This window comes from Rissa tridactyla, chromosome 3 (genome assembly GCF_028500815.1).
Source record: "Rissa tridactyla isolate bRisTri1 chromosome 3, bRisTri1.patW.cur.20221130, whole genome shotgun sequence".
NCBI lineage: Eukaryota > Metazoa > Chordata > Aves > Charadriiformes > Laridae > Rissa > Rissa tridactyla.
In genome coordinates this window covers 94,873,385-94,901,221 of record NC_071468.1, presented here as the reverse complement: position 1 = coordinate 94,901,221, position 27,837 = coordinate 94,873,385, and the positions used below count along the sequence as shown (strand labels likewise).

At 39.3% G+C, this 27,837-nt stretch overlaps 1 protein-coding gene and 1 long non-coding RNA gene across 5 annotated transcripts in view; one reads left to right on the top strand and one right to left on the bottom strand.

The window, feature by feature from the left end:
• The window catches only part of LMBRD1 (LMBR1 domain containing 1), an 81,780-nt gene extending 81,221 nt beyond the window's left edge, over window positions 1-559 (bottom strand). For 3 of the 4 annotated variants that reach the window (XR_008465223.1, XM_054193987.1, XM_054193988.1), the window contains exon 1: window positions 386-494. Coding sequence is in view for 3 of the 4 variants with exons in the window: in XM_054193987.1 (XP_054049962.1) it covers window positions 386-445 (60 nt within the window). In the remaining variant the exon portion in view is untranslated. Of the gene's footprint in view, window positions 1-385 lie in introns of all 4 variants that reach the window. The other variant, XM_054193986.1, reaches the window with a different exon arrangement.
• A 2,407-nt stretch (window positions 560-2,966) lies between these two features.
• On the top strand, window positions 2,967-27,837 carry LOC128907917 (uncharacterized). The gene is made up of 8 exons (XR_008465789.1): window positions 2,967-3,071; window positions 5,224-5,337; window positions 15,567-15,893; window positions 24,227-24,272; window positions 24,398-24,526; window positions 24,918-24,973; window positions 26,970-27,140; window positions 27,660-27,837. It is a non-coding gene; the product is annotated as an uncharacterized LOC128907917 (long non-coding RNA).

Genomic DNA, 27,837 nt, shown 5'->3' with positions numbered 1-27,837 from the left:
CCAAGCACTAGCTGCACACTCACCACACACACTTTGCACCTTCGCTAACAACAGCTTGAGCAACAACAGCAGCAGCCCTCACACACAATAAACAGGGTAAAAGGCAGACGAGCAGGGCTGAATGCCCAGGCAAGACGGCAGGGCAGCCCGACAGCCTCAGCTCCGGGCCCCAATGTGCCCTGCGGCGGCACCACCACCATCGCCGAGACACCAGCAAGAGCTGCTGGGGCAGGCTGAAGGGGGCATGGGCCCAGCGAGGAGGCCGAGCAAGCTGCGAGGGGCCAAGGAAGGAGGAGAAGCGGCCAGGGCAAGGGGAGGGGAAGGCGAGAGTGCTACCGGCCCCACTGAGGGGAAGATGCGTGTGCCTGGGGCAGCCGCCGCTCACCAGCAGCGCCAGGCCGAAGAGGCACCATCCCGTCAACAGCTCGGAAACGGCCGCCGCCATCTTCGCTTCCGTCAGCAACAGCGTGCCCGCCCCTGCTGAGGCGGGGACTTTTAAGGGGGCGGGCATCGCGTCACCATGGCGACCGTGCCTTGTGACTGCCGGGCGTGACGTCATGCTTTCGCTAGCCGCTGGCAGGTCCCGCTGTCGGCGCAGCAGCGAGGGGCTGGTAGCCCGGGGCTCCCGCGCGGGGGCCGCCCGCCGCGGCAGTGTGTGAGGCCAGAGAGGCGGCAGCCGCGCGCTGCTGGGACCCCCTCCCGCTCCCGGGACAAAATCGACAAACAAATTTTTGGCTGTCGCGCTTCTCTGTGAAACTACCTAAAATAGTGCCCTGCATCGCTGCTGGCGCGGGGTGTGGTGTCGCGCGTGAGCTCAGCGCTACGGTTTGAGGAAGCCACAGCAATTCATTGTCCTTTAGACAGCGTGCAGCAGCTGCCGCGTTCTCATACTGAAGCAGCAGGTGCCTTTGCCATGTTTCCAGAGCAAATCATGGAGCGTAGAATCATTTAGCTTAGAAAGGACCTTTAAGATCATCGAGTCCAACCATAAACATAACACTGCCCAGTCCACCGCTAAACCATGTCCCTAAGTGCTACGTCTACCCATCTTTTAAATACCTCCAGGGATGGGTATCCAACCACTTCCTGTTGCGTGAAACGGGGCCAAGCGGTTTTGGCAGAAAATAAACCCCCTTGCGTTCTAACACTCCTCACCGAGGTGGGAGGCTAGGTGCGGCTAGGTTTAAATTCTGAGCGATGCCCAATTCAGCACTATCAGTCCAATCGCGTTTAATATGTATTAAACTATTATGATTTGGATACGCTAATAGCGGACTGCGCCTTCAGTCTAGTCGTGCTCATGAACTAGCACGGCCTCTCTCAAGTTTTGGTCACGTTCAGTGAGAAAGCTAAACGACTAGCTACTTAAACAGTGCAGTTTATTTAAACAACAGATATACAGGTTCTTTAGGATTGCCGGTGATAAATACACTGTCTGCAAAGCACGTGCAAATAAGGATATTCTTAAGTATACAAATGCACGACAAAATTATAAACGATACAGCCTGGCTATAAATGTAGGGTAGAGATTCTCTAGAGAAATTTCTAAGTCCCCGAGAAAGCGCTCGGTGTAATCGAAGTCTTACCCAAAGGCGTCCCTATGAGGGGGGAAGAAAGGCTCAGCCCATCGACTGATCCCGGAAATCAGCGGTGGAATCCTTCGCGATGGTGTCTTCCCTGACATCCCCTCTCTCTTGGGCTATTTTTATATTATTTTTTTTATCTTCAAAGTGGAGTTTGAGTGACTTCAGTCATACGTACTTTTATTATGATTAATGTATTCAAGGAGGAGTGTTCACACCTCGGGGGCGGATAGCCTCCGGGATGGAGGTGTGTTTTGGTACATTGTGGTGAGCAAAGTTCGCACAAAGGACAGCATTTCATCAACATTTTACGAAATGTTGGCTTGGGTAGCGTGTAGGCCGCTTATCAGTTCCGTAGTACCATCTCGTCCCCATATCTGCTATTCGTCACAAGGGAAGGCCACGGAACAAGCGCGTTCCATTTCATCCCTCGTGTAGTTTCGCAAACAACCTTGTACAGGGAATCACAGATGTGGCATTCTTCGTGTGCTAGCTGCGGCTGTATTCTACCTCAGAAGCCTCTTGATTTTATGACTTTCCTTAATGTGTGAACAATGCTGTATTTTTGTATTCTTGGCCAATTTAGTAATTATTCCACACTTCCCTGGCAGCCTGTTCCAATGCTTGACAACCCTTTCGGTGAAGGAATTTTTTCCTAATATCCAGTCTAAAACTACCCTGCTGCAACTTGAGGCTGTTTTCTTTCATCCTATCACTTGTTACTTGGGAGAAGAGACTGACCACCACCTGGCTACAACCTCCTTTCAGGCAGCTGTGGAGAGCGATAAGGTCTCCCCTCAGCCTCCTTTTCTCCAGGCTGAACAACCCCAGTTCCCTCTGCCGTTCCTCATAAGACTTGTTCTCCAGACCCCTCACCAGCTTCACTGCCCTTCTCTGGACCTGCTCCAGCACCTCAATGTCTTTTTTGTAGTGAGGGGCCTAAAGCTGGACACAGCACTTGAGGTGAGGCCTCACCAGTGCCGAGTACAGGGGCACAATCGTTTCCCTAGTCCTGCTGGCCACAATATTTCTGATACAGCCCAGGGTGCTGTTGGCCTTCTTGGCCACCTGGGCACACTGCTGGCTCATATTCAGCCAGCTGTCGACCAACACCCCAAGGTACTTTTCCGTCAGGCAGCTCTCCAGCTGCTCTTCCCTAAGCCTGTGCATTGCTATGACCCAAGTGCAGGCCTCCCCTGGTTTGGGGCAGAGGACAGCCAACCTTCTGTTCAGCGGAGGCTCTTACACATGTTGCTGTGGCAACCAGGGTCAGCTGACTCGGGTGTTTACCCTGTGGGGAGGCAGGGACAGGTCAGGTGACCCAAACTGACCAATCGGGTGTTCCATCCCAGCTGCCATGCTCAGTATAAAAGCTGAGGGAGGGAATGGATCATGTTGGTTCTTCTTCAGGTCTTTGCCTGTGGTTTACTTTCTTTGATGCCTGATATCTGAGGAGGGCCCCATCAGCTCATCTGCCTTTTGATCTGGGTCAGTGTGTTTCAGTTCCCATTTGTCACTGAGTCTAGTCTGGAACTTCCCCAGTGCCTGCCAGTGACATCTCCTTGGGAGCTTAATATGTTTTGTGTGTGTTTATATATATACTATATCTATTTTATTATTTCCTTTTTATTTTATTACTAATATGTCATTAAAGTTGTTTATTTTTTTTCTAAACTCATACATCTCTTTATCTCCCTTTTTCCTCTCCTTAGAGCAAGAGGTAGGGGAGAGGATCTGTTGTCTTATCACTGTCCAACCCAGCCTAAACCACCACAAAGAACTGGTACTTGGCCTTTTTGAATCTCAGTGAAAGCACCCATGAGCCAAGAGAGAGGTTGTTGAGATTCAGGCTGTTCTGTAGCCTTGTGAGAAGACACCATTTGGGGCAGGGGGAGCTTGGCCCTGGAGTGGTGAGCTTCCAGTTGCTGTGAGGCTAGTGTGGATGCCAGGAGCTTGTAGCGGCAGTAGTGCTCATGAAATTGCTGTTCATGAGCATGTTCACTTCCCGTGAGAGGTGGGACTTCTCATTGGCTCATAGCCTTGAGAGGAGGGATCTGATGGTGAAGCAGCTGTGAGAGCCTCACCCCAGACTAGTTTTTGCCTTTACTAAGCCTTAACTTATTATAAGGGCTATATATGAGATGGCAGTGTGTAGTGGTGCTTGTGAGCAGTATCCAGGGCATCTGAGGTGAGCACTCAGATGGACTTGTTTTCTTGGGAGAGGGTACCTGGTGGTGTGTGTGGTGGAACAGCCTTGCCATGAAGTGGCTGACATCTTTGCTGGGATTCAGTTTACTTTGGGACTGTTGTGATGGCACTCTCAAGCTATATTTGTGGTAATTGCTTGTGGCAAGGGTTCAGATGGGCTTGCAGCTTTGCAAGAAGGGACCTGAGTTTGGGGGGATAGAATAATTGGAAGCTTTCCCACAGACCAGTGGACACATGCTGTATTTCTGTTTGTTGCCAGGCCAATGTGGAGGGCACTAGTGTGTGGTAGCTTTTGTGAACCAAATGATAACGGTGTTGAGGAAGTTCTGGAGAGCTTGTAAACCTCACAGGAGGTGTGTTGGCTAGTAGAGGAAACTGTTGCCTGCAGGGGCACCTGTGCCATGTGTTAACTTACTATGATGGCAATGCAGGCAGAAGCAAAATGCAGGAGCATTCACAAGCTGCTTGGATGGTTCATCATGGATGCAGTTTTCAGGTGAGCTTGTAGCCTAGGAAGGAAGAGCCTCCTAGTGGAGAAGTGGTGGTGTTTGGGAGGCTCATTCTGGAGAGGCAGGTGCTTGTGCTGGGTTTTCATTTGATGTGAGCAGGCAGGTGTGTGTGGTGGCTGTGGTGAGCTGAGTGAAAGGCAGTTCATGGCAATCCAGGTGGGCTTATAGTCTAATGAGAAGAGCAGCAGAGGGCTTGAGGCTTGCCAAGGAGAGGCTGTCAGCTGTGTCTGGTTTTCTCTTGCTTTGAGAATAGCACAGGCAGCAGCAGCATGTGACAGTGCTTATGAGCTAAGCTATAGACAGGTGTGGGATTTTGGCTGGGCTTTTCACAAAGGGGAAAACAGATACATTAGGGAAGGGAGCCTTGGAGCCGGAGATGCTGGTGCTTGGTTCTGTTTGCTGCAAGGCGCATGTGAGTGTTGGCACTTGGGAGCCAAGTAATGAGGCAACCAAGCAATGTTTTGAGGTGACCGAACAGCAGTCTGCCAGTGCCTGCAGGGAGGCCATTGGAAGGATGGAGCCTGGCACTTCCCCATGGTGGGAGGAGGAGGGACAACAGACATAAACTGAAACAAGTGCATGTCAGACTTGGTGTAAGGGAACTTTTTCACTGTGCAGACAGTTCAGCTGTGGAACAGGTTGTCTGGAGAGGTTGCACGTTCTTGACTGTTTTCAAACCCATTGGGGTAATAATGCCCTGAGCAACCTGGTTTCAAGTGATAGCTGACTGTGCTCTGAAGTAGATGATTTCCTGGGGCCCCTTCCAGCCTGAATTATTCTGTGGTCCAGTGATACGTTCTTTGAAAATTAATTTCAGAACCTAAGAGCTCTCTGTAGTGGGAACTGAGAGACTTCAGAAAGAGTTCTACTGAGTGAATGCACAAGTCCTCAGTGGTTTTGCTATGTTAATATTTTTTTAACAGACACTCTTCAGGATGAAGGGAATTAAAGGCAGAAGGGCATTTCCCATCTCTTTATGCATATAGTCTGAGTGTTGTGGAAGCAGAACATGAAACAGCCCTGCAGGTACTAAAAGGGTAAGTATCTCCTGTTGAGCCCTTAGGCTTGTGAATGCAGACAGTTCTTCTCAAACAATATCTAGTTACTACAAAATAACCTTTCTTTTTCAGTGAATGACACTGAAAAACTTGACTTGTGAATAATTGAAATATTTACGATTTAAAGAAATGAAGTTTACTTGAAGTGGCAGATCAATCCTTTATCCTTTTAAACTGTGAAAACACCACACTGAATAATGTCTTACTGCCTGTTTAGGGTTAAATGATAACTATATTGTGTATGTCCTCTTAGATTTTTTTGTGTATATTACTATTAATGTGTATGTATTGTCGCCACCACAGACAATGTCATTACTATTAAATATGTATGTTATAATTCAAAATTGCTCTAGAACCCATGAAGAATTAAAAACACAAAGAACAGCATTAAAAATAAACTATCCCTAAGTGGGAAGGGAAGTAATTTGCCCTTGGAGTATATAAAGATTTTATGTTTTGTACAGCACTGCATACCTTTATCAATAAAATATTGAAATACCAAACATCAGAGACCCATAACTAGTTAAGAATTAAGGCTGCTGTAAAAAAAAGAAGAAATGCTATAGCTATATCCTACCACAAATTTTTTTGTGTTGGCTGAAATGTTTACATAAATATTTATCTTGCTTTAGTAAATAAGCCATAAGGGTAACTTCAGCGTGATGAAAAAAATCTTTTCTAATCAGCTAAGAGTTTGTTGTCTAACAAACAGTAAAAAAAAACCCCACCAAAATTATATGCTTCCCACTAACAGAAAAATAAAATTTATCTTGAGTCTTTCGTTTAAATCTGAAGAAATTAGTATCACTGTCAGATCTGTTCCTATTTGGTAAATATGGCTGCTAACCTCATTTTAATTGGGCAACAAGGAACGTTTTCAAGGTTTTAGTGAAAACTTTTTCATGTCCCTGTGTGTAAAATGATTATGTAATTCACAGTTTAAAGGAAGAACTTCAGTTTTTGTTGAAATGGAAGTAATAGTTTTATGTACAGTGATGGTAAAATGGAAATTCAACGCCACATTACCACTAGCTATCTGAATGTTTTTTCCTTATTCCCTAAAATTCGGACTTTATAAATTCAAAGCGTTTTCCCCCCTTATTCTAATGAAATCAGCAGATCTTTATCTGAAGCGTGATCTACAAACAGAATTCATAGCATGAACCTCAGGGTTTTTTTAATGTTGGGTGGGACATTGCAGGTTTCCAGTCCATGCGAAACCAAAAAACCCCACAGTTCAATAGCAAAGTTAGTATTTTTTAATTATTCAAATAGTGACCTTTCCCCTGTGCCTTGTGCCAACATAAGTCCTATAAATTTCAGTTTTAAAAATGGTGTTCAGTTGAAGTGTTGACTTTTTTGATATCTTTTGGAGACAGGAATTTTATCACTTGGTTAGTATTTGTGGGAAGCCTGCGATTAATGTTCTTTGTGGCTGTATTCACACAGCTCTGTAAGAGGGTGGTCACAGATAAATTTGAGGTCAGACTTTTGAGTATTCACAATGTCTATTGACAGGACCACCCTTGAGAATAAGCTGATTGGGCATTTCTTGGCATACCAAGGCTACGTTTGTCTTTCATAGTCACTGTAGACAACTTCTAGGACAGCTACTGTTTGTTGTGCTCCAAGTCTACCTGCACTTTACTCCAGAAGTCTGTGCAGCAGTCTTTACCACTATACCCTTCTGCTGTGCTGCTTCATTGACAGAGTCCGTGCTTATGTATGCATAGCACTTTCATTTTATAGGGTTTTGTCTCATAGACTGTCGCAAACCTAATTAGAGTTGTAACCTGTCAGGTAGCCCACAGGATTCAAAACCTGAATCTAAGCAGCGAGGACAGGCAACTTTAGTTTTTGTTTGTTATGGTTCTGTTGACACACCTGTTCTTATGAGACCAAAACACAATATGGCTCGGATACTTTTTTGTGCTTCTTTATTTTGCTGTATACAAATTTTGAAGATCCCATCTAGGAGAGGGGGACACATAGATTTGTTCTCACGGAACTCCAACTTAAAAAAGATTAGATTGTCCAAGAACATTAGCTTTCTCTTTTACTGATTTCTGTCCCCAGATTGCCAATTCATTTGTGCAGACAAAGCTGTTCTTAGGACTGTGCTCAGGATTGTGCCAGCAAAGACTGGAAAACTCTACTGGGTTGTTGTGTCATGGGGTGAAAATGAGCAACAAAACTCTGTAAGGCACATTGGTCATTAAGACTAATTAACGAGAGACCATGAGTTAAGAAATAAGTGATAAGGCAATTGGTCAGAAGTGCAGAAATAACATCTCCAAATAAGAGGAGGCCAGAAGAACAGGTGTATTTTTTTGTAGAGGGTTATTGCTTGAGAGTAGGTAGGGGATTGAGGCCAGTGAAGTGGCCTCATTCATACCAAAGTTACAGATTACCTCCTGGCTGAAAAATAGTGTGCTGCCACATGAGTGCTTGGGATCCTTGTGACCAGTAGATATAGTCTTGGCTGCATTGATGTACATCAGTGCTGTTTCCAACAGCCAGCTTAAGCTAGCATGGCTTATAAAATAAGCCTAGTAGTTGTCCCTGTGGTGCTGTTCTCCCCTCCACTCCAGTAGTGGATGTGCCTCTTTTCCTGCCTAGACTCAAAGATTTGTCTTTTCCTCTTTCATGCTCCCTTGCTCTTGCAAGTAGAAGCTTGTCATCAAGATGCCACGGTGTGCAGCAAGATCAGTGAGTGTGCTGAAGAGCAGCATTGGATCAAAGTACTTGTGTGGGGCATAGTATATGGAGTCACGGGGTGAGAACCGTACAAAAAGTGGGCCTGTACAAAAAGTGGGCCTGTACAAAAAGTGAAATGCTTTCTGAAAAGGTTTTGTTTGTAGCTTTTTTGCTAAGTAGCTTGTAGTTTGGGTTGCTAAGTCTGTGTGGGTTTTCCACCCTAACTGCAAGGTAATAATTAACTGACTTCTTAAAAATTCTCATTGCATATACTAAAAAAAATTAAATAATTAGGGATTTTTACAGAACAGTGAGAGAATGTGTGAAGAAAATAGAATGAATGAGTCTGAGGAGAATGCTGTTACCATATTCCTCAAAAAACCTGACATGCATTGTAGCACTAGCAGTTGTAGTATGGAAAAATAAAGAATTATTTACATGGCCTTCCCTAAATACCATCCTCACTTTCCCAGGCAAGACAGTTGCACAGTACCAAAAAGAGATAAAGCAAAAAAATTTTGCTTTATAAAGAAAAGAAATTCTAAAATAAATTTTATATCTATATTCTTTATAAAATAAAATCTTTAAAAAGAAACATTGTAGTAACAATTCTTATATATGGTGAGAGACAAGTCCAAACTATGAGAAATGTCTTAGATGCTACTTAAAAGGAAATTCCGCAAGTTTGTTATTAATAAAGTATTTGTGTGGTAAAAAGACACAGAAAGAAGAGGAGCGATATTGTAGAAATTAAATATATGAAACAAGATACAGTCTTCATTTTGACCAGGACAAGGGATTAGTATCATACTTGAACTAGATAGTGTACATACCAGCAGGGAGCAGGTGCATCTTCTCGCCTGACTGACTGCTCTTCTCACCACTTGATAATACCACAAGTCTCAAGGGGGCTGAAAGCGTGTGGGCTAGTGGCAATACGGTATTTTAAAATGCTCTGATTAACTGTATTTTTTCTATATATATTTTTTTTCTCATGTTAGAAGTAGTGAAACTGGTGTTATCACTATTTGGCATAACATTTCATGGTATAGTACTTGAAGGTATAATTCTTTGTGTTATGTGCCTTAGAATACGGTAAAAACTCTAAGCCCTATGACACAAAATGTACTGGATGTGGTGCTGCGCAAGTACATGAAATTAACACTTGGCAGTAATAACTAATTATTTTTTCTAAATTCCTCAAACGTGTGTGAAGAAAATTGACTGTAACTTCTTTAAATTTCTTCTGTTTGATTTAATGCTGTAGTTCATTTACCATTACTGCAGACCAAACTAGGTTTGTGAGTTTGGTTTGTCATACTGTATTATGTCAACACAGGCATTTTTCCTTCCATCAGTGTATTTCAGAGCTTACTTAGCCTTATTTAACCAGTGGCAGAGCTTTGGTTTTGTTCTTAAATACTATTCAGAGTTAATTTTAATTCTATGAGTAAGACTTTCGATTTTATCATGCACGGCCACAAAAAAAGGGAAAAAATTGGAATGTCAGTCTGTATCATAATTAACAAGTATTTTAGAAGGCATTCACAAAATTAACTTGGATGTTATTTATCACTAGGTTAATAGAGAACATCATGATGCATCCTTTCTGTCTTTGCTCCTTGTATTTTTTCTTTATCCTAAAAAGTTTCAAGCTTCTCAATGATGCTAATGTCTTCAGAGTACTTGGCTTTAGTGCAGTCTGTCTGAGAGAAAACCTCATTTTCCTTTAAGCTGTCTTCAATATCAGTACTTCTTACTGTTGTATCAATGTCTGAACATTTACATGAAAAATAAGGACAAGGCATAGTTTTATGAACCTCATGGAAATTCCAGATTGACCTTAACTCGGTTTAAGTCAGCTCAGTTCTTATTTTGGGTAGGCCTAGGGAAGAGAACAGTTTTTAAAACTAATGAAGTCACACTGAGGAAAAACAAATCATCCCATTGGGGTGGGAAAAAGGTTTTCTCAGTGTTTAGTGGCATTTGGGAAATCGTATATGAAGCAGGTAAGCATAGAGTGGTGCTCCTCCCAGCACCCATCCGCACTGGCAGGCTGTTCTTCAGGGAACCTAAGTCAAAGGTTGAGTCATCATTTTTGGTGGCTAAATATAGGCTTTCTCTGCCGTCAATTTGCTTTTTGTGCCTATCATGTCATTCTTAACAATATTTTTTGATAATAAATGCCACAAAATAATTTATATACATCATATTGATATACATAAAAATTGATATCATAGAAGGGATCATTGTCCCAGGCAAAGCCAAGTCCACAGACTGCGAGTGTTTCTAACATAAAAAGAAAAACCTGATATAGTTTGGGATGAGTAAACTCTTTATCAAAGCATAGAACTGTCACAAGGTGAAAAGGAATAGCTAATCTGTGCATTAAGATGTGTGTGTCTTTTATTGCCATGTTAGTATTGAAGTAGGGGGAAAGTGTTTTTGTTTTGATATTATTCTGGTTTTATTTTGGAGCAGAGATCATCTTTTAAGAGGCTGTGAAATGCTAAATGAAAATAAATAGTTGAGTTAGAAATTTAGAACTAACCTATAGAAGAATTTAGAGTGGTTATTCCTTTAATATATTACCAACAACTGCATAATAACGTTTATGGATGTTCTTTTCTGTTCCTTGTTTCGTTTAATTTAACAAAAACAGAATTTAAAAAAAAGTCTGAGGGCAGAAGTGATTCATTTCTCCAGGAGATAGAGGGTGTAGGTCAGTAACACTTTCTTTAATGAGGGCTATAAAAACAATTAGGAGCATTCAAGGTCAACTTATTTCTAAAACTTTTTTCCAAAAACTCAATAATTAAAAGCTGTTTTGTATGCAAATTACAGTTCTGTATGAGCTGATAAGAATGAAAACAATGTGAACTTCCACAATAAAAAAATGTGTGAACATTCCCACAACAAAAATGAGTGTGAACTCCTGTATTCCCCTGAAACTTTCTGCCTGGTGTTTTCAGTCAGAGTAAAAAGATTTCCTCAGTATTTTTCTCGTGGTACTAGTCAAATAATGAACTGCCTGCCTGCTCATATTAAAACATCCAAACTAAAGTTTTCTGCATATTTGTTCTAAATTATTTGAGATACTTCTGGTCTTTTGTACATGGGAAAACTGCGACCAAGGCATAAACTTGGAAGGAACATGTTTGGAGATTTGCCCAGGATGGACTGAGGAAACTTGATGGAGAGTAAGAAAAACAATAGATTAAATTCTGACCCCATTAGTTTAATGTCAGAGCTGCCAGTAAGTTTGGCTTTTGAAAAAGTTAATGTTCAGAGGCAGTCAAAAAGGCAAATAGCAATGGTAATAGGAAAGTAATAGACAACCACATTGTCATTATACTTCATGAAAAGTGAGCTGTTTTGATGTTCGTGTCAAAAAATCTAAAGACTTTGAGATGGTTTAGAGGAGGATGAGCATGAACAAAGTAAGGAATAGTTTCTGTGCACAGAAAAAGGTAAATAATTTGGAACCTCCATCTTGGGAAAGATGCTAATCAAGGAGAAATGATAGAAATTTCAAAAATTCTGACTGGCATGAAAAACAGTGAATAGAGAATAGTCATGCTCGTATCAAGAAAATGGGGCACAAATTAGATTAACAAGCAGCAGATTTAGAAAAGGACTGCTTCATGCAATTAAAAAATAGATATTCTTACCTTAGGATGATTTGAATGCCAAGAGTATGCATATGTTAAAAATTAATAGAGAAATTCATGGCTGAGAGGTCTGTCAGGCAGTATTAAGCACTCTGATAGAGAAGCAACCTCCAGCTCAGAAGGTCCCTAAGCAGCAGAGTGCCAGAAATGGGCAGGATTTGAAAGAGAAGCTTCTTCAGCTTTCCCTGTCTTCAAAGGGTTTGCTGTTGGCACCGAAAGGTCAGTACAGGAAGCTGCACAGTCTTTCAGTCGTTCCAGTTATTATCTTTCAGTTAGTCCAGCTCAGAGTACCTGTTCTTAGGACTTCAACAAAGGCTAGGTTTTTGATCATTTGATACAGTTAGAGGGTAATCTTCATGATAAAGGTGAATTTCTTCTGGCTCAGAAGACTAATTCAAAGCCATTTGCATTATTTAAACCTAGCATATGGGCTGCATAAAGAATCCTGAGCATTAAGGGCTGTCTAGCAGCACAGGAGAGGTGATTTTGTATTACAGTGAATGGTTGAGCCTCACCTCTAACCAACAAAATAGGCCTTAAACCCATACACAGGGGCACAGAAGTTCCCTTTTGTTTCCAAAAGAGGAAAAAAAGGTAAGCTTAATGCTTCCATGTGGAAAGAAAGAGTTGATGAATCTAATTTTCCCCAGTTCAGGAAGTGCATTGATAAACTGGAGCGAGTTCAGTGGAGGGTCACCAGGATGGCTGGGTCCAGAGCACTTGCTTTGTGAGTAAAGGTGAGCGAGATGGGCTTGCCCAGCCTGGGGAAAAAATGGCTTTGTGGGCACTAAGAGCAGGCTGTCAGTGCTGGCAGGGAGGTTGTCTAGATAACGGAGTAGTGAGGTATGGTTGGATGAGGAGAGGCAGCAGACATAAATTGAAATAGGAGGATCTGACTGGATATATGGAAGAAAAAAAAAAGTGTAAGGATAATTAGTCAGTGGAGCAAATAGGCCAGATAGGTTTTGTAACCTTAATTCTTGGAGATTTACAAGACTTGACTGATAAAACCTTGAGCAATCTGGTCTGGATTCATTGTGGTCCCTTCCAACCCTACCATTCTGTGATTCTGTGACCCTGCTTTGAGCAGGAGGTTGGGTAAGAAAGGTCCCAAGAGTCACTTCCTACCTCCATGAGCCAGTGATTAATGCCACACATGGGGCAACTGTATTTAGATAGAAGATAACATTTTGGAGAAGGCAAAGGAAATTGTTATTCTCAGCAATTGCACCAGGAATCGAAGAGTAGGGCAATAACACAGAGTGGTGTCACTGAGAGGAGGAATGGCATGAGATTATGGCTGCTGACTTTGAAGTTTTATCCTTTAGGCCTTTTTGATCAGTAGCAGCATAGCAGCAGTTACATCTGTAGTTTTGACTTCACAGAAGAGCAAATCATTTTACTTTCTGCTATTTCTGTCCTTTCTGAAATGTGTGATCTTTAACTATGCAGATCGTGGATCACTTGTTTGTCAGTGCATATGGTTACAACCAAATACTGATCTCTTTGCTGTATCCTAAACCAAAAAATTTTTAAACACATGGAGTCAGAAGGTACTGAGTATACGCAAACCATACAGAGCCAGGTTTGTATATGGCTGTATAGTGAGGAGCAATCTCAGGGTCTTTATTCAGTATCGAAAGTTTTGGTGTGTACAATGTTTATTTTACAAGGCCCAAAGGAGTGCTAGGGCTTCGAGCTACTACTAAGACTTAATGTTCCCTGTCCCTGGTAATAGAAACAGCAGAGATGGATACATGATAAAATAACACTTTTTCTTCTGTGTTGTTGACAAGGATTTATTTAAATATATTCCTTACTTGTTTTCTGTGAGTGAACTGCTTTTCTTTTTGGGTTGCAGCTGAATAATCATTGGCGGGGGGGGTCAGGGGGAAACACAGAGGGTAATTATAGAGGAGGAGTGATGCCAGAACTCACCATTTTGTAATAGGTGATTCAAATAAATAAATTTTGATTAATTAATAGTTACAAAACACTGCAGTCTTAGATGTAAAAGTCCAGTTTAAGTGGCAGGAGTCTTTTTTTCTTGGCGATTGGCATTTCGGGGCATTTTCCTCTTTCACCCACCAGAGGGCTCCCATTGTGTAGTTCTCCAGAATCGTTTCCATGCCTGATGCGATGCAGCCAGTAGGAGGTTTGCCAGAGATCTCAGTAGAAGCCAAGTCTACAAGTCCTTACTTTATGAAATTTCTCATTTCTCAGAAATTTTAGCATAGCAAGAACTTTAGGAGTTGGCTTGTAATATATGAATTATTATTGTTGTTAATTATGTATCAATTTTGAAGTAAATCCAGTTTTTCAAAACTAAAACAGGTTATTCCAGTCTTAATCTTTGTTGACCTCTGTCATTATTGATGGCACCATTGCTTTCCAAAGCATTCAAGCCTGTAATTCAGTGCCATCATAAAAATTTCCATTTCTGTGGATGCACACAGCTAGAGCCTACCTAAATTTTGCTATTTCTTCACTTATTATATTTTCAACAATTAATCCTTTTCTACTATTGTATGACTAACTTATCTAAAACATTCTTTCCCGTATTTGCAACCATAGCATTTCCATTCTGAACTCTGATGAACTTTGTAATTCAAAAAGATGTGGAAAATCATATTAAATCTGGTCATGTTGATCTTTTCACCTTCATCTTCCAGTCTTTGTTGGTATCTTATTTGTTGCATGACAGACAAGCTAGTAAGCGTTTGTACAATCCTGTCTCTCTCATGTACTGACAGATGTCAGTGTCTGTTCTCATACTTTTATTCCAGCAACCATGGTTTTTTGTCATTGAAGTGCTCAGTTCATTTGCCAAAATCTGTCCCCCTTTTTGACAATGCCTGTTAAAATATGGAATATCCTTTGTAAGCCAATCCAGGAGCTTTCATTAATTTCTTAAAATACTCCTTACTACTAATTTTTGGTTTAATACCTAAATTGCCATGTGAACAGCTAATGGCCATGAAAGTCATAATTTCTGAAATCTTTTTCTATGTCTTATTTATATCTCCCTGTTATAGAAAGAGTTACTGCATATAGGTATTAGTGTGGTTCTCATTTATTTTATTTTATTTCATATATTTTACATTGTGTTTTAATTAGATTTAAAAAAATCTTTGGTAGTGAAATTGAGTTTTGCTTCTTACCACCCAAGGTCTTCAACACGGAATTACAGTGCATGCTAGCAATTTAATGTGTTATCTTGTAAACAAATGCAAAACAAGTTCTACTGTTTTGCACGATTAAATATTGAGATCCTTTCTAACATTTACTAGAAAGTGATACAGGTAGTATTTACTGCTGCAAAATACTCAGAACGTGCAGATTTTGTGTAAAATGATGCAAGGCAGGTATTCACTTAAATAATTATTTACTTGTTTTTATTTTATGTGTATGTATGCTTTTATATTAAAAATAATTTTTCACTCCTTTTTCTTCACTGTGTTATTGTTTACTTGCTTATAGCTGCCAAAGAAAAAAGGACAATGGGAAATTCTGCTCTATTTAAATTATCTGTTTGCTATAATGCACTTCAGTCTCTGAAGTTTTAAAGAGAGGATAGCGCAGTGCACAAAAGAATCAGGTGCGTAGGCCATACATGTTGGTAGAGGCGAAGGACATAAAGATATTTCACAAAGCATGTTTTCAGTCAGTCAGGGAAGAAAAGCTCTGGTGGGAATCTGGTATGGAGAAGAGTTGACAATATGTACCCAGATGAGTTGATAGCCAAATTATTGTTTATTCCATCTTGGCTACATAAAAGATGTACAGCAGATACAATTTGAAAAGAATTTGCTTTCTGTGTCAGTATACTTTTTATTACAGAAGGATGTTTTAGGGCATGGAACTGGTCTTTGATCAGCATGGAGAAGAAGAGTCTTCAGGACACCTAATAGCAGCCTTCCAACACATAGGAGGAAGTCAGCAAGAAGACGAAGCTGAGCTGTTCAGAAATGTGATGCGATGATGACGGTGGGTGCAAGTGGAAATGAGGGAGGCTCTGATTGCATGTGAGGAGAAACCTCTTCACCATGAGGACATTCAAGCAGTGGAGCAGATTATGCGGAGAGGTTGTAGTCTCCTTCCTTGGAGGCTTTCAAGACCTGACTTGCTGCTATTTTGGTAGCATACTGTACCAGTACTTTTTCACAGGTAAAGTAATCCTATTGTAGATGTTACTTAAATTACTCCCTCTCTTACTGTGTTTCATCAGTTGTTTGTTTTCAGGGTTTTTGCTATACTATGTATCAGTTCAACTTTCTCATGTTTGTGCATAGTCTCTGCTGTGTGGACACTGTATAATATTACTGGTCATCCAGCAAGTATGTATGTTTCACCTTGTTTTCTACAGCATCAACTCACCCATGCCAGTCTTTCAGAAATTAGTTCAGTTTTCTTTCTATGCATTTTTAAATAGCGTACTCAGTCTGCAATATATAATTTTGTTAAAAACATTTTCCAATGTATGAGCATTTACATTATGATTGTTATTACATTCACCATCATCTTTGCTCAGATGCAGTTTTACACTGCTCAACTTTGAAGCCTTAGCTGTTGCAGATGATATCAATGGGCTTTATTCCATTTGGGTTTTGCTTACTTTTGGCATCATTCAAATAAATAACACACTACACCAATGTGTTTAAAATATGAGCACTTTCTTTAAACACACCTGACATCCATAGGATAGACTTTTAAATAAATCTAAAGCGTTAATATTTTTATTGTTACTATTTTCCCCTTCACAAAAAGGGCTCTGTAGCTGTGTTTGTATTGTTTTTTGAGGCCCTCCATGTGGCTATTCTTAGAATCCGAATGTTTCTGTACATAAAGGTCTGTAAGCACAGCCTTGGTACACCTTCTTGTATGAGAGAGAGCAGGTCTGAATGACACTGACTGATCAAACAGTTTTTTATATATAAGCACTTACAAGTCAGGCGAGGCATTGCTAAGCAACTTCAAAACTTGTTTCGGGCCTACTTTTCCCATTCCAGTTTTCAAAAAAAATGTACTTAGAACATTCCCTTAAAATTTGGAGATTGCTCAGCTGGCTTGCTGCAAAACTGTCACATTACCTCTAGATAAACATCATTAAACTGAGCACAGGATTTTTCTTTACCTGTCTAGAAAACATAGTGGATATCTTGCTGTTGACATGGAAATGATTGAGTAGGGAACAACTATATATCCATTTTTGTAGGGTGATTTAGATTGCCCAGGAAAAAGGTGATACAGTGAAATGATATGTAAGGTTACACTTTCAGGAACAAATACTGCAAGGCTAAGCTTCCTGTGTGGTGTACAGCATTTTGGAAAGTTGTAGCTCTTCGAGAGGTAATGATAGCTTCAGGCACACTCTGACGGGCTTAAAAAAAAAAAGTGACCTAACAGAAAGGAATACCAAGTAGGAATAATGTAGCTGTGTTACTACTTTATATGGTATTCATGGTATAACTATGCCATTATGCATAGCATCCAAACGTTCTGCTTTCTAATTGATGTCCGTGAGCAGGAATGGTTCCAGAAGAAAAAACAACCTCAAAACAAACAAACAAAAAACCCTCCACCACCAAACCCTGCTGCTTTGTAGTGAAAAACAGATAAAACAGAACAGAAGCCCTTTGATCCATCTTTGTTATTCAGAGGAGTTGAGAATAACCTAAGTTTGTACATGGAAATAAGACTTCTGATACCATCAGGATATTTAACAGATGAAGGCACATAATCCAAAGGCTGAAGCCTGAAGCTAGATAAATTGAGAAAAACAAGGCACATGGCGGGGGCGGGGGGGAATTAAAAAAAATCATGTAAGTGTAGTTACATATGCAACTATTAGCCTAGATATGTGGTAGAATCTTTATAATGTCATGTATCTAAAACTGGGGGTGTATTTTTCAAAAAGAGCACAAATTATGAATTTGTCAGAAATGACTGGCTTATCATTTTATGGTCTAGATTATGAAAGAGATCAGGCAAAATATTTATGATAGATATTATAACATCAGGAAGGAAAGAAGCTGCCAAGGCAGGACCCTCTGCTCTCTCTTGAGGGAGAACAGAATTTTCTCTGGAAGTAGTTTAGTGTGCCCAGATGGAAAATGTCTCCTCTGGACAACCAGCTCTAGGTGGCCCTGCTTGAGCAGAGGGGTCAGACCAGATGATCTCCAGAGGTCCCTTCTAACCTCAGCCATTCTATGAGAAGCTTCAACAGTATCAACCTGGAACAGAAAGAGAAAAACAAGCAAGAAGCATGAAGCTATAGTCAAGGAAAGCTTCTTGCATCAAAGATAATACCCTAGCCCAAGTCTCAGTGATGGCAGCTACGAAAAGACTTTTTGAGATACCTGGAGGACCATTAAGCTTTAACAACTGAAAGCTGCAAGGTTTTGAGGAGAGTGGGATGGAAAGACCTATCCTGCAAAAGTACAGTGGACTATGAGTAGATTTGTTTTCAAACCTTTTTATTTAATCTCTTTCACCTAATAGAGGTGAGCTGCTTCTACTTAAGGAGTTTCTTTGTTAAAGGTTCTATAAAGTCTACTTTTAGATATGAGGCATCTTTTGACTTGATAAATTCCAGAATAATGTGCACGTAGCTCCACTTCAAGAACTTGGCCAATGCGCAGTTAGGTAAAAAGATCACAGCCTTGAAAACACATTAAAATATCGTAACCACATTCGTAACCTGCTGAAAAAAATGGCAAAGGTTTCCTCTCATTAATTTTCTTTTTCATGCCATTTAGCTGTCTTTCTGTTACTGTAGATTTAAACTGTAGATAGCTGACTAGATCACCAGTAGTCAGACTGGAAATCCCAGATCAGGAACTCCAGCAACCCCTGCAGGAGAGGAAAATAAGGAATCTACATACAATGAGGGCTGGAAAGGGATGAGAAAGCAAAACGGAAGGAAGTACCTCAACCATAATAAAAAAAAAATATTGTGTTAACTTCAGCCTACCTTTACTGACTCTATAATCCAGACAAGACGTTCGCAAAATTTCAGCTTCTAAATAATATTTTTCCAGTCTCTGAGTCACAAAGGTTTGTTGTCATTTTTATTGTTCAACTTACACTGTTACCACTAAATACAGCACAGCCTAGGATCCACAAAAGGCTTTCTGGCAAGCGCTATCATTCTGGTATATTTATTTCTTAATTGTCTTCTCCCTGAAGAAGACAGGAAGTGTTTAGAATTCTGTTTAGAGTGAAATCCTGGCTTGATTGAATCAGTCTCCAATACTCCTAGCTCACAGTAACTAAAGGGAGGTCATAGAAACCAGGTGTGAAATTCTGGCACAGCTGAAGTTTATAGCAAAGTATACACTGAATTCAGTGAGGCCAAAATTTCACTCTAAATAAAATAACTTACCGATGCTTCCTGTGATCTGCAGAAAGACCAAAGCATTTTACTTGCACTATCTAGTTCTCTTTCGCTCTTTCTTCCCAGTGGGAGTCTAGAGTGAAGTTCCATAGTAGTGGTCTCCCACAGGTAACAGAGGAGAGAATGAATGCATGCTAAGAAAGCAAATCTGAAAGCAGAAATTAAGTTGAAGCTGTTTTCAGAGATTGTATTTTTTTCACTATGTTGTTTTAATAGTGAGGTGTATTTTATTTTAAATTTTTCCTGTGTTGTGGTGTTCTTGTTCTTAATATTGATAGGTTTTCAGTAAATCATCCTCAAAGGCACTTCTCAACTGTCTCAAAGTTATGAAGAATTTTTAATAAATATGTTAACTTCAGAGAAAAGAAGGTAAATACTACTGAAATATTGGGAGGGGGGTATGAAATTATGGCTTGATTATGTGTTTCTCAGGCATCAAAAGCATATCCTTTGGCTACATCAGAAAAGTAAGATCAAATCCTTAATTCACTCCGAGTCTTTGTTTAATCTCCATGCCCACTTACACATGTGTAATTAACCGTATAATGATATTTCACTGTTATCTCAATTTAGTGTTAAATAGAAAAATATACAGGACTCTAAAGTTTTTGACATCTAAAAAAGAACTGCCTTGCATGATAATCTATGCTGAAAGAGATCAAGTGCATCTGATTTCATCAAGGTTATCTTGTAATTCTTTAACAAAGAGATGAAAAGGAATCCATCCCAATCCATTTGGCTACTCTACGTCAAAGGATACCCTAGTATCTCAGTTTTTGCTTATATTTCTTTCATTTTATCTTATTGCCTCAGCTCCTGACTGTCACACCAATAAATAGTTCAAAGGCAGAGTGGAAATTATTCACTAAATTAATTTGATGTTTTATTTTTTAGATATTTTTAGCTCTATATTAGGTATTACGTGTTATTTGAATAATGTAGATAATTAAAAAACCTCCAAAACTGTGGAAAATGAGGAACAAAGGGCACGTAAGTGAGGGGTGAGGGCCTCCCGTGGGCTAAGTATCAAAGAACCGTTCCTGTCTCCTGCCCCTTTTCCTTGTCTGGGTTTTCTTGCCTTGATAGCTTGTTGGTTTGCTCCAGTCTAGAGACAAACTGTTGCCGCACAGGCAATGCAAAAGAGTGGGGAGGTTGGTGGGACCGTGTGTTTGAACTCAACATAATGGCAATGGAATAGACTGAGAGGGATTTAAAACTTCTGAACCAATTTATGACGTGAAGGAAAATACAGGGAGGTGGGAATCTGAGCGGTTATGACTACCTGTCTGTACTCCCTGAGACCATCTAGCATATAAATGAACTCTTTTCTACAAATTTGAAAACTTACCTTTAATATTCTGATAAAATCACAGGAGTGGAAGTCATCCACTAAAAATACTGCCTGAAATTTTATCATCTAGGAGTGCTAGTTGAGGATTAGATTTTAAAAGGATAAGGACCTTTACTGTAGCCCAAGGTAAGTTTGTGTTAATAGAACTGTTGAAGACAGCTGCTCTGGAAATGGAAAAGTTTTACATGGATGTAACTGAAAATTCTTATTTAATCATGTCTGCTACAGGCAATGCTAGTGGAATATTCATTTAAGTTCTCTGCACATAGAATTTTACTCATTTAATTAAAAATGCAAACTCACGTTGATTTAAGTCAGTCCAATTTACTTTGTGAACAATTTTCATTTTTGTAAAAATGTGTTATAATAGGTAATTTATAGTTATAGTAGGTAATTTATTAGTAACTTTTTAGCCATAAAAAGTATAAATATTTCTAAGTATATAAGACTACCTTATATATATCTAAAAGCTGCGCTGGTCTTACTAAACAAGTTTAAATAAACTTGTGTTGGATGTCCACAGATTCTATAAAACCTTTAACCAAGCAAAGAGTCAGATTGCCAAAGTTCAGAAATTTAGCTGTCAAGTTGAAGTTAGGAATGCTATCACTCTACAATCAAGGGAGAGGCACTTGCAGAAAGCAGCTAATCTGAAATCTGGAATTACCAACGGAAATTACACCCTTAATTTAAAATTCTCAGGTATGTCACGTAGCATGACTTGCATTCAGGTTTCACCACACTTGCCGTTTGGTTACATCTGCAGACAAAGCCATAACTCAGTTCCCTTGGCCTAAACTAACTGATACTGTTTAAAGCTGCATTTAATCTCATGTTTAAATTGCTTTTGGTTTATTAACTCTGTTATTCACACTGCAGAAACACACCAAATCAAGTCAGTATGTGTAGTCCTCTGTGCTCCCATAACTGCACAAGTGGGCTTGGATGTAGACAGTTTCTTCCTCAGTGCACCGGGAACATCCCTCCAGTAGTTTGCCATGCTGTACCACCGGCAGCCGTGGGATACGCTCACACATCCCACTGATTTATCTAGTAAACCTTAGTACTAGGGAGGACTCTGAAGATAGCTTGTGATCTTCATCGTTAGTAACTAAGCTAGTCTAATTTGGCATTCAAACCCTGGGTCCTGATTGCAAGAAATACTTCTGTAGGGAAGATAAGCCCTGAATGTGTGCCTGATGCAAGCTCTTGTTTTCTGCTCTGTATTCTTCTACTTACAGGCATTCTATGGTTAGAGTAGTTTTTTTGCAGGTTTTGGTTGGCTTGTTGTTTGTTTGGTTTTGTTTTGTTTTTTTTTACTGCTGTCAACAGGCTTAGTTTATTCAGCTTCTGCCTTTTTTTTTCTAATATTATTCTCCAGGAATCAAATCCTCTGTTGAAGTAAACTTTTAAATTTCCTAAAGATCAGTGAAGTATTTGTAACATATGAACAGCTCCTTAAAGAAATAACCTCTATTCTAAGTTCTGGGAAATGGAGCAATATTGCAATAGGAGAGATGACCTCAATGTTGCTGATGAATGTCTGAGCCAGTTGGTGCTAAAACAGTTTGTGAGTTCTTTGACTTTTATTTTTAAGGATCTGTCCTTGTAGTTTTAATATGTGAACCAAAGTTACTTCTTCCTATATAGGTTTGCAGGCATGTCAAGATATAATTATTCATACTGAAAAGATTTGGATGAACACAATTTACACAAAATTTTGTATCTTCATGGGAAGTGTCTTCCTTCTCATGCATAAGCAGGATCTAAGGTTGTATTCTTCTCTTAATACAGCCCCATAACATCTCAACAGCAACGTCGTTACCTTCAGTAAAATTTGTATTTTGGGCTTAAGGTCATCTTCCTACCATAACTTTTATGATTAAGTACATTCTTTACTATGTGTCTATCTATGTCAGATACTACTGCTCTAATAATTATAAATTATATCTGCTGATTTAGACATGAACTCTAAATGCATTTGAATAATTTTGCATGTGAAAATGTAGCCTCACTGAATAGTGGTGGGATGCCACTTTAGGTCGTTAGAACATAGTTCGTTCCAGCACTAATAATTGGTTCCAGCACAATTAGTCAATGACTAAATGGCAAGATTAGGTTAAGTACTCAGTAAAAATAACCAACAGGATATATCTGGATTCCACTTATCAGGAAAGGGAAGAAACCAGAGCAGTTCCTAGCTACTCCAAGCTTCATCAAAATGGCATGTTCATGCTAAATTGCTTGGCCTTGCTCCAAAATTAAATTCAGCCATCTCGTCCAAACCACATTTGATGTGCCAAAAATAAACAATTTAGAGATGGATGCAAATGTTACGCTTGATACACTACACGGTTACACTTGTTTTCAGAACCTTTCATTTATTTAAATGCTGGCCTTTCTGGGAGTTGGTGTTTCAATTTTGCATTCCTAGTAAACAGCAAAATTTATTTGAACTGCAGTGCATAAAGATACAAATAGTCATGCAAACACAGTCTAATAGATTCTTCCTTTCAACTGTAATTTTCTATTAGTGCACAAATTCCTCAGCTCACAAAAATACATATACACACAGGGTGATGTAGGATGTTGACTTACAACATGTATAGGTCAGTAGGCTGTTTTAGAGGTCGTGTAACAGCTAGATTTTTTTTTGCATATACTTCTCTCACTTCTAGCTGCAGCCTTTAGATGCTGTTGAATTCAGAGTTCTTTTACATCTCAGGTCATGACTAGATAGCTCTAGGCTGATGTAAGTCTGTAAAATTAAAAATATAGCATTGGTTAAATCCTAAGAATACTTACTCCTAGATGAAAGGTGAATAAAGTACGTGGAAGCAGAGATACAAATTAAATACGCACTTAATTTAGCTTCCCAGATTATTGTGCCTATTTATTCAGCAATAAATACAAATAAAGTACTTGTAATTTTATCATTTCATTTTTATGTTGCTTAACAGTATTGAAATTAAGCATTAAAATAACATAATGGTAAATAGCTACTCTCTGAAACTTTGAAACTATTTGTAACTGGACCTAAAATTGGTTCATTGATCATTGTAGTATTCTGTTTTTAAATAAAATTTGGGCAACATACCTGGATAGAAAGGACACAACAGTAGGAGACACTGACTGATACTGAGAATTGTAAAGTCTTAGACATATTTGTTACAATTTAAAATGGAATTATAACTGACATTTCTTGGACTATCTAGGCTTTGTCTTCCTGAAGTTTAAAAAAACAAGCGTAGAATAGTCAGCATTTTGATCAAAAAATAAAGCTGACCTTTAAACCTGAAGGGCTTGTACAGCCTAGTCTATTTGTAGGATCTTAAACTTTGCTGTTACCTTTCCTTTGCTCTTCAGCTTCCTTTATCTAATATTTGCATTATATAAATTTTAAATTAACATATTGCACTGCTTTATAGATGTTTTCAGATTGTATGTAGGATTTTAGAGTATTTATACAGAAGTATTGGGCAAACACCTGTAATTCCCAGCGCAGCTGCCTAAAACCTGTCTTTCATTCTTTCATTACGTGTAATGACTTTTAAAGATGTATGGGTCTTTAAAGTCATTAAATAGGTCTTTAAATACAACTTCAGTCTAAAACAAGCCAGATGATGTGGTTTGAATTGGTTTGGAAAATCACCTTTCAGGTTTTGCTGTCCTTAATCAGCTGTTTGACCATGTATTGTTTTTTTCTTGTACAATATGAAAGCCACCAAAAGCCACATATTTCCTGTGTTACAGATAGGATGGATTCCATATGAAAGAAAGAAGAGAAAGAAAACCAATGGTAAATGTTCAGAATTTTTTATTCATTGTGTATTTCATTGTGTGGTTCATGAAATAATAGAATGTATGGCAAACTGTTTGTAGTATGGCAGTACGGCTTATATGCATGCATTTATCTTTCCATAGGAAGACAAAGTATGCCTTTTAATTGATTAAGGACATACACATTTTGACACTATTAAACTCAGCATTGTTTCTCTAAGCCTGGACTGGACTGAGATTTTACTGAATCCTACAAATCCAGCACTAATTCAGGTTTGAATAACTTAACTGAAAATTTGTACCAACACTTTAAAGAGTAGTATATGTATAGAAATGTATTTTTCTGGAATGGTAATGAATACTTAAAAAATCATATGCTATAGCTATTTATATGTTTGCAACTGGTAAATATAAGCAATACATCAAGACATCGAGTTATTTACTTGGAAATGTATGTATTTTGGATTAAAATGTCATTATTAAGAATATGAAACATATGAGGACCTGATAGCACTAAACATTACAAATGATACAACTCCATATCATTTCTTTGAGATTAGGATTATCAGTAGCATTGGAATTGGAGATAAAGTACGGACTTTTTTTTTTGTTGCTGTACCGTTATATTTATTAGTGTTTGGTTATTTTAAAACATGTTATAAAGTGCCAGAGTGGAGAAAACGTCTGAGCCAAGATAACTAATACCACAGAAGTACAGTGGTAAGTATTCTCCCTGCATCTTTTTGACAGTTATTTTGGACCCTTTACTGAAAATCCCAGTGCTTCTTAAGTATTCAGAAAAAGAAGTCACAGTTAGGGTTTTTTTTTTCCTCTTTTCCTCTCCTATAGAAGAAATGAAGTGACATCCAGATTTTCTGTTGGCTTTCTCCTTAGGAGTGCTTAGTGTGTGCGCACATGCCTATAAATAATTCTTTTTTGATGTAATTTTTGCCAAAGTTCCCTCATTCGAGTGACACTTTTGCCCCATTTTACATCAGTGTGAATGGGATTCCACCTGTTTTATCTAAGTTCACTATAGTTCACTCTAATGTATTTTAAAAGCATTCATATTTTAATTGCTTCAGTGGAATGCAGTTCTCATGACTCAAATCTTGCAGAGGGCAGAAAGGATCACTTGGAAAGGAACAATCCCACATAGGGCTTATACAACAGAATAGAAATACTAAGCTGTACATTCAGTGAGAAATAGCATGGTAAGGGGCGTTTCAAATTAATCTTTAAAAAAAAAAAAAATGTTTCGTGTTGCTTTTAAGGAGTTTTGTCAAAGTTTACAGCTTCATTCCTGCATATGCATTGTCATAAGAAATGCAAGTTAAAAAAAGTGGGTCTAACGAGATGGAGACAAATCTGTTAGCACCACACAGACAAGAGTGAATTATGCTGCTTGGCTGGGTTGGATATCTAATCATGCTAGAAAAAGAAACAGAGGTTGAAAGTGAGTGTCAGCAATAAAGAAAAAAGTCTACAAAATAGAGGTCTGTCCCTTTGTCCCTCAATTCTCTCACCTTTTCCCCTGTGTCTTGCCTGCAACTGCAGTTGTAGTAAACGCTGTTCAGTGGAGCAGTCCACCCTTGGCACAGGAAATGGAACGCGCTCTGCGTGGCTGTGCTAAGTATGGTTTCAAACTTGAATTTCTCCCTTTTCTGCTTCTTGGTGTATTTGCCTTGGCTCTTGCCTGGATCTGGGTCGTATCCTGTCTTCTGTGTGTCAGTTAGCTACAAAGATAACACGGGATATCCATCTATTTGCTGCGGGTGCTTCAGCTCATAGCATCAGTTTTTCCAGTACTTCCCAGATACAGAGGAGATGGGACGATCTATAGGCGGTGTTTTCTCTGGAGTGCACCAGTAACTGTTTGCAGGTGAACAGGAATGCAGGTGGTTGGGATTTCTAAGCTGTTTATGACAAGAGAGATGTTTTGTCAGTTGTGGCTTTGCTTCTTATATTGCGGGACGCAGAGAGAGAAACCCTTCTTTTGGCTTGTGACAGAAGTTTGTAAGCAGTAAGGTTTTCCTTGTTCCCACTTTTCATGTCACTAGACATTCAAGATTGTACTCATTAATGTGAACAGTGTTGTCCATGAATACATATGGTGGCAGTCCCTAATGTTGAGGTCCACAACTAGTATAAATGGGTGTAATTCCTTTGATTTATGTGAACTGGCATAATCCTCTTTAGTTGAAGATCTGGGCCAGAGTACAGGAAGCGTGTGCGTTAGCCAGGGAAGGCTGTAGTAGTTTTTATTCTTCTTACTGCTTTCATACAGATGTGGAGTCTTTTGAAGTTGACACGGTCCAAATAAGGTATTTTTAATTTTCTATTTGGAGTGTTGATATCTTGGTAAGTGGAACAACATCCTTGGTTTTAGGGGTTACATTTCATTATTGCTTCATAGGAAGAGAAGACCCAGTTTGGATCTGGACTTTTGAACAATACTGAAACTTTGAGGGACAGAAATACTTCTTTAAGGGCTTAACTGTTTGTATGTGCAATGTGTTATACAATTAAAATGTTTAGCTAATTCAGAATTTATATTCATTGAAATTAGTTATATATTCATGTGACACAGCTGAATCCAGATATTTAGGGCATGTAAAATGAAGTACACCAAAAAGATTTTAAGAATTTTGTAGCTTGAAAGAGCAATGAGAAATGCAGCTCTTTTCGAACCAAAAATGACAATGTCTTTCACTAGGAGCAGAGCTTTTACAAAGGGTCTTTCAACCGAGGATCTCTCAACTCTGCTTGAAACACTGAATTACGGCTCAACACTGAAGCCTTTATCAAATGAAGAGTCTGAAGGCAAAGGGAGTGCTCCGATGATTTGCCAGCTGTAGGATTGGGCTCTTGCGCCTCACCCTGCGAGGTAAGGCAGCTTTACTTTCTGTAATTTACAGAACGAGCGAGTGAGAAGTGTGACTTGCCTAAAGTTACACCACAAGTCTGCGGCAAAGTTGTGGAATAAAACACCCTAGCAGACACGTACGTAAGCTGCAATTGTATCTTTCTCTCGTGATTCTAAGTTGGGAAGAACAACTGTTTTGAAATTTAAACCAGAAAGATAATCATGTCTTTCCATGTGATTTGTTAGTTATCCTGGCTAGTTATCTTGGCTGAAATGAGGAAATACTCTTTAAAATCTGTTGCGGGTGGGGGTGGGTGGAGAGAAGCAGAGAAGCAAAAAGCTAACTCTGTGAATTTTCTGACCTGAAGACCAGTTGAGATCAATTGATGTTAAGCTAATAAATTTTCATATGACAGTCACTACCATCCTTTGTTCCCTGTCAGAATGATTACACTAGAAAAAGATGAAATATGTCTCATATAAATGTGATACGTTTAATTAAAGCCCTACTCTCTCTGTCTTCTGTGTATCTATTTCTAGTAGTTTTACTTTTCTCCATCCTGTCTGGTTTACGTCTTTAAAAAGCAATAAGGAAAACTGCCACAAGCACACTTGGAGAACCTGAGAAAAGTGCAGTTTTGCATATTCAGATGAGAGCCAGTGGCAGTGCTCAATCTCACCATTTCATCACAGACAGATGATATTACAGTGCAAGAAC